Consider the following 7478-nt stretch of genomic DNA (forward strand, 5'->3'; position numbering starts at 1 on the left):
TCTTGACTTAAAATAAAAAATATATAACCTTCAATTTTAACACCTCAAACGTCTCTGATCTCCTTTCCCGGTTCGGTATCAAATATTCGTCTGAAAAATTTAAACTTAAGAAAACATTTTAAATTGCATAAATAAATATAATTACCTTTAAAATAATTTAACACATAGCATGCATTTACTATATTATTAATTAAATAAATATATTAACAATTATACACGGGGATTACGTGTATTGATTTTTGGGCACTACTTCACAACTCATATTATTTGAGATAATGTTTGTTCCTTATACAGGCTTATCCTTGTTAGCCCCCTTATATGTATCAACCCCTTGATCCGAAAAAAACATCAGAACTCATTTCTGATTGTACTCATTGAATCATGGTTTGCACTCATTGAATCATGGTAAGAGTCTCTAGTAGCATCGTCTCACGATTCCCAAGGTATCAGTGATAGTATCTGCAAGAACCAATAGTTTATGTTTAGCATACAATACGGTCCATCTGACTCATATATCTCGATCGAATTTGCAATCATTGGTTTATCAATGCTTGCATATGAATTCGATAACAATGTTATGCATATTTAAGTAATCATAGTGACATCATATGTGGAATTAGGGAACTATTTTACCTTGTAACATATTCTTACTTTGACAATAGATTCTCGGCAATTTTAACTCACCAGATCATATATGATATGCACACTCGTAGGTGAGCATTGAATCTCAAACTACAATGCATCGGCTCCTACGTATGTCGAAACTACATCTAACATCGCCACTCGATGACCCTCACAGAGTCAGTAAACAAGTCAAAGTGTGGCACTAGTACGTAGAATTTCTATGTTATCCCGGGTCGAACTGATGATGTACAACCATAACTACTTACTTATCCACACTCCATAAATGATAACCGCTTCAAAAATTCAGTGGAGAGTTGCTCAGTTACTCGTCATATGAGCGCTCATCATGTATGATGGGACATGTCCCTACAAATAAAACATGACATAACATATCAAATTTCAATCTCAAGCTGGAACAACATTTATCTTTATTTTAAGTGACTGAATCGACTAAAAACGAGTTTAAAATATACAGTAACTTTAAATGAGTTTCATGATCGACATAACTTGTACGACCTCATTGTACCATAGTATATTCAAAGTTTTCATCTATACCATTTGCATGTGTATAAAAATAAAACAAATGTCATAATATATTAGAACGTAAAATATTATAAAATAAAAAAATCATTATATAAGAGACAATAAAGTTCAAAACACAAATTAATTTATTGAACACTTCTTCTAATATTTTGATCTTTAGTATTACAAATAGACAAAAACTACCTCTAATCTTACTTTCTAATTCCACAATAAAAAATGTACATTTCTAGTCATATTGACAATATAACAATTTATATAAACTTTTTACGATTAAATTAACTATTTTCTATATATTTCATATAAAATTCAAATCTTTCTCATAAAATATATTTGTATTTGATTCGTAAAATAACCCATTATATGTTCAATTAGTCGAAATCTCGTATATTCAAATTACACATGATCCCGTCTAAACTTCTGAAATCTTTGCTTCAAAGAAAAAGGTTCAAACGGTGAATGTCCACGAGGGAAAGCAAAACTGTAACCAATCGAAACAGATAAAAATTATTGTACGAGAGAGTTAATCCAAAGAGCTGATTCTACCATAAGCCAATGAATTTCCACCATGCTCCGCCCACGCCGAGCCATATAACAAGATTCACAACGGAGATCAAGAATCCATAGCCCCACCATTTCGAGAGTGGCACATAGCCAGCTCCATAGAAGACGGGTGCTGATCCAATCCCGTAATGAGTAATGCCACCCATAAGATTTGAGAGGACAGAAAGGACAATGGCACCAAGATATGGCGGAGTACCCAATGCAGTTGCTACTGATAGAAATGCGGTAAACATAGCCCCAATGTGCGCAGCCCCGCTTGCAAAGAAATAGTGAGAATAGAAGTATAGGAGAATGAGAATACCGAAAGATAGCTGCCATGAAAGGCCCAGGCCGCCAACAAACTGTAAATGAAGGAAAAAAATAGAGAAGATACATCTTAGAAACAAATGAATAATATAAAGTATAGGGCAAGAAGAAAAATAAATCTTAAACTAGGAGTTACATTAGGCCACTCATAAGAAAAGACAGAAAAAAAATCATAGCTTGTGTTAACAGTAAAATTAAAAAAATTTAAACTTTACAAAAGCTCCATGCAAGGTTTTAAAATTGTGCTATACAGGTGGCCAAGTGGAATAGAAGGGCGATTGTTGCTCCCCATCTCTAATGTAAGATGTGGTGAAAAGTGAACAAACCTTAACTACGGTTTGGCTGAACCAGGAAATGAGTCCATATTTGTTTAGATATCCAGCCATTGCTATAAGTGCAGCAAACCACGTAAGGGTGTCCCAAGCAACTGATTCGGCCAGACACTCATTCCATGTGACGACTCCGGTTATGAGGAGGACGGATAGTCCAAGAATTGCTGCAGTAACGGCATCTACATTCAGCTTGCTTCCAAAGACCCATAGTCCTACCTGATACATGGAAAATACGTAGTCATCAATTTGAATAAAATCAGGTAAATGAACGTCAGCAGTAATGTTGAGAATTTTATTTTTGAATTGAAAAATGCCATCAAGATATAAATTTGTCCACATAATACTATCCACCGAAAAATGTGGAGGTATCGTCAAAGTCTGAAATCTGTAATGAGATGTGGCTTCGGAGGGAACCACATCCTGTTTCCTAAATTTTTGAGGCAATGTTGCTAATACAGACTCTGATATAGTTGTGAACAGATTAAGGTGAGGGTAGGATAGCCGCGAAATGCAAGTGAATCGATGGATCAAGAAATGAGTAAATCAGACAATGAAATATCTTGATCTTAAGTAGCAGAAACTAAAATGGCTTCTAAAGTTAGAAATGAGTTTTTACTTTCCAAATGCCAAATATTATCACGCGATTTTGAACAACAAGTATTGACCTTTACGTTCTCCAATCATTTTATCATTCTTCTGTATGCAGATATGGATTTGAGCCATTTAAATGCAATCATATAATTTATTTTAGTAAAAGTCAACCACAAAGGCACCACAACAATGCCTGCTTGAAAATTACGGGTGAAGTTCATTGCATAGAGTAAATATAATAAATTTGTTGAAAAGATCAGGATAAGAGTACACGATTAAAGAAATGAAACATCAAATTTAACAGTGCCCCATAGCCATGGATAAAAGACAAACAATTCAAACAAGGGCCACATTTTGGATACTGTAAACAGAAAACAGCTTCGCATAAACAAGATTTACTCAGAAAAACTATAAAAACTATTAAATGAATTTTGTGGCATCTAATGTGAGGGATCATAGAGGAAAGGAAAGTTTGAGAAAAAAACATGTTATATACACGCTTATCTACTGAATGAAATTAATGATTAATTCAGTAACTTAAGAACATGGTAAGGAGTAAGCACAAGCACTATTCAAAAGATACAAGTCTTTCAGAGCTTTTACACCAAAAATTGAATCTTACCATATTTACTTTCCATCATGCAATAAACTCTAATGTTAAGAACAGACAATTGGTGAAAGCATATAAAGTTTCTCACGTTATCAAATATAATATGAAATTAGCTGAAAATATGCTAATGAAATCTTGGGTATTTTAATTTCCACATATTACTCTAACTCCCATTCAAAGAGCCAAAACCTTTGTAATTCTTGAATGACACTAAATAACACTCCCTAACAATTTACACATCCAATCAACAAAAGAGAGGTAAAACTTTCGCAGCCCAAATTCTAAATAACTAACCATGTAGACATAGTATTAGCAGCATAAATGAAACAAAAAGTAACTAAATGAAAAATTTATAATCCAAGTTAGATTCTTAAGTTGCAATACCGTGAGTAGCAATGTTCCAGCCATGATTATCTCATTCTTAGTCATAGGCCCCATCTTCTCCAACCTCTCTTTAGCAAGCTTAGGCGCGTCAGGGCTACTCTTCACTGTAGGTGGATAGATCAAATACAAAACCATTGGCACCACAATCAACGAAACCAGTCCGGGCACTATAGCGGCTTTAGCCCAATCCATCCAACCAATGGACATATTAATAGTACTTGATGTCAAGTTAGCAGCCAAAGGATTTGCGGCCATTGCTGTCAGAAACATAGATGACGAAATCACAGAAGTTTGGAAACATGTAAGCATTAGCCAAGATCCTAACTTGTTCTCAGTCCCATCACCAACATTACTACCACAAGCAACGCAAAGGGATTTCACCAAAGGCAAAAATATGCCACCGGCTCGAGCAGAGACCGAGGGAATAGCCGGGGCTAAAAGGGCTTCACTAAAAACTAAACTATAACCTAATCCTAAAGAAGAACTCCCAAACAAAGACACGAATTGGTAAGCAATCCTGTTGCCCAGTCCAGTCTTGATAAACCCGCGTGCAAAAAAGAAAGCCAATGCAATCAGCCAGGGAATGGGATCTCCGAAGGCTGAAAATGCAGCGGCAAAGGTAAGAGTTTTCGTCAGAACAGAAGCGCCGAGGCCCATTAAAGCTACGGCTCCCAAAGGCAGTGGCTGCGTTATGATACCAACTATAGTTGCCAAGAAAATGGAAAGCAATTGCCACGCGATTCTTGAAACCCCAGAAGGCGGCGGAAGGAACCAGATAATAACACCCGTAGCTATGGAAGCTATGAGTGGTTTAATGGCTGCACCCTGCCACGGTTGGGGAGCCGGCACTACCGGCACCGCGGAAGTGGAAGCGGACGGAGTTGAAACAATCGGATCACGTTTGATTAGGAATCTGGGATTTTTCTTAGCGAACTGGACGCGATCTTTCTGTCGAGGAAAACCACTAAGCGGGTTGCTCTTGGAATTGTCAGTGGAATTGGCGACAATTGATTTAAATCTAGTGGAGGGATAGACGGCTTTGGATTTTTGGCATTTAGGGGAGGAGAGTGGGCGAAAGCAGAGGCTTAAGGATGTGGTGAGGGCCAAAGACGCCATCCTTTCACGGCGTTTAGCGGCGGCCTGGTGCTGGAGGTTGGAACTTCTTGCCTCCCTGCGTGTTCGTGATCAATTCTATGTTGGGGATAGGGGTGTGGGGTGGGGGTGTAAATGTGCAACAGAAGTGTTTTGAGCGTAAATCTGAACCGTCGGAATTGGATCGAACGGTGGGGAAACGGAATCGAAGTGGCCGGGTGGCAGTTGAACTAGTTTGTGCTCGAGAACTCCGCAAATAATTTGGACTACGCAATTTGTGGGGAAATTAAGAGAACTAACAAGATTTTGGTTTATTATTTTGTAAGAAAAAATTTATGTAGAGATGGTATCACGGGTCGTATTTTGTGAGACGGGTCTTTTATTTGGGTCATCCATGAAAAATTATTACTTTTTATACTAAGAGTATTACTTTTTATACTAAGAGTATTACTTTTTATTTTGAGACGGTCTCACGTATTTTTATCTGCGAGACAGGGCAACCCTACCGATATTCATGTGAGACGGTCTCACGTATTTTTATCTACGAGACAGGGCAACCCTACCGATATTTACAATAAAAAGTAATACGCTTAGTATAAAAAGTAATATTTTTTTCATGGATGACTCAAATAAGATATCCGTCTTACAAAATACGACTTTTGAGACCGTATCATACAAGTTTTTGCCTATTAATTTTCATTGTTATAAAACTAATATATGCGATAAAAATATACGACTAATTGTAAAAAAAATTATTTTTTAAATTGTTTAATTTTTCGTGAGTGATACAATGCTCTCATGATAGTGAAATGGCCACAAGCAATATCGCATAAATCTCAAAAATGAATATTTTATATTTTTATGCACGTAATATAATTAAATGGCATAATGAAATATCCTGTATTATTTTACCACATGGATTGGATCGTTCTCAGGCTCGCTGCGACCTAAATTTATCATGAAAAATATGGAAATGATTTTCTTGACCAAACTTTGTAATTGAATCCAGACAATTACGCCCAACGACTTCGTATTTAATCATGACTCCGTGCCAACCCGAACCAACACCGAACCATCATTTAGTCATGATTAAAATACACTTAAAATGATGAAATAATGCTCCAAAAATGATGCAAGTCGAAATTTTGGTGAATGGAGGCCAAAACATGAAACGCTCTTTCGAGAGTCAATTTGACACATCGCACCGTAAATTCTCGTACGACCTCTAAAATGATCCTAATCACGAACGTCCAAAAACATGACCTTCCTAACTCGATGAGGCACTGTCCAGTCCAAGGCCATAGGCTAAAATCCAACCAAGAACCCGAACAAGCCACTGAACCGCAGCAGCAAGTTGCTGTCCAAAAAATACAGCAGCTGTGCTTTGGTTTCCTTGAGTCGTTTGCGAGGCTAATGGCCATTGAGGCTTGAACCACCGACCAGAACCTCTTACCAATACCCTAAGGAATGATTTGAACCATGGGTAAGGGCCCTAGGCCAGCCACAATTTGAACCACGCCATGCAACCAACCGAAAAGTCCCACCCGAGAGCACCCTTGCGTGCGTGTGGTGTTTTGCTTCGCTTGTTGTCTCGTGTCGTTCCAGTGGCTATTTGATTGACCATAGCACGATCTAGATATCAAGGGGTAGGGTGTGAACCGTGGCTAAGGGCCAGAGGCCAACCAAGATCCACACCACTCCCTAAAATCGAACAACACATGAAATAAGGGGAAGGGCCGAAAATCTGTTCTTGTTTCTTTTTGATTTGAAAACCGATTCACCATGGACCAAGCCTCAAAAGGGCGACTTGATCACGTCTTAGACATGATAGGGAAGTGTTCTAACCATGTCTATAGGCCCATAGGGCAGCCAAGATCAGAAACTCCCTCCCTTGGCAGCAACTATACAAATCGAGACTCAAAGGGACACATTTGGGGTGTTGCTGTCACATGCGTGTTTCCAGCGTGTATGGGACTGAACGAATGGACCAACATGGTCTTAACATGTCCTAGTATATGTCTAGATGCAGCTTTGGGAGCCTGGACACGAGCCATCCACCTGAAACACCAAAACAAGTGAACCGTGAAGCATAAAAGGAGAACAAAAATTCTGCACTTCATTTTTTTTTGAAAAAGTGGTCATGTATTTCGGTTTTGGTTGAAAGATCATGATCATGTAGTGTTTAAAAATCATAATACGACTTGATTGAAGAGCAAATAAGAACATATACATGCCTGGTTTCGTTTTGAAAAGAAAACGAACGAAACGCAACGACGCGGCGCAGAGGAGACGGAGCGTTTTGCTACCTTGTTTCTTTCTCGGTTTTCTCTCCTATTTCTTGCTATGATGCTCACGTTTTTTACACTGAATAGCTCTCAAAATTTCGGTGATGGGGGAGAGGAATGATGGTTAGGAGAGTGAGGGGAAGGGGTTGC

The 7478-nt window shown here is 38.1% G+C and overlaps 1 protein-coding gene across 1 annotated transcript; it reads right to left on the reverse strand.

The window, feature by feature from the left end:
- Window positions 1-1511: 1511 nt before the first annotated feature.
- On the reverse strand, window positions 1512-5278 carry LOC142543124 (dicarboxylate transporter 1, chloroplastic-like). Its single transcript, XM_075650177.1, has 3 exons — window positions 3952-5278; window positions 2361-2582; window positions 1512-2069 (listed from the first exon to the last, which is right to left on the reverse strand). The coding sequence occupies exons 1-3, from the start codon at window positions 5065-5067 to the stop codon at window positions 1707-1709; spliced, it is 1701 nt and encodes a 566-aa protein (XP_075506292.1). The 5' UTR covers window positions 5068-5278; the 3' UTR covers window positions 1512-1706.
- Window positions 5279-7478: the final 2200 nt, after the last annotated feature.

Source organism: Primulina tabacum, chromosome 4 (assembly GCF_025594145.1).
Source record: "Primulina tabacum isolate GXHZ01 chromosome 4, ASM2559414v2, whole genome shotgun sequence".
Classification (NCBI taxonomy): Eukaryota; Viridiplantae; Streptophyta; class Magnoliopsida; order Lamiales; family Gesneriaceae; genus Primulina; species Primulina tabacum.

Bases quoted from the DNA above. Each gene is read 5' to 3' on its own strand.
- LOC142543124 (XM_075650177.1), bottom strand. From the start codon at position 5,067: ATGGCGTCTTTGGCCCTCACCACATCCTTAAGCCTCTGCTTTCGCCCA. The intron at 2,583-3,951 runs GTATTGCAACTT...TCCATGTATCAG, and splicing joins CTGGAACATTGCTACTCACG to GTAGGACTATGGGTCTTTGG. The intron at 2,070-2,360 runs GTTTGTTCACTT...CTTCATTTACAG, and splicing joins TCAGCCAAACCGTAGTTAAG to TTTGTTGGCGGCCTGGGCCT.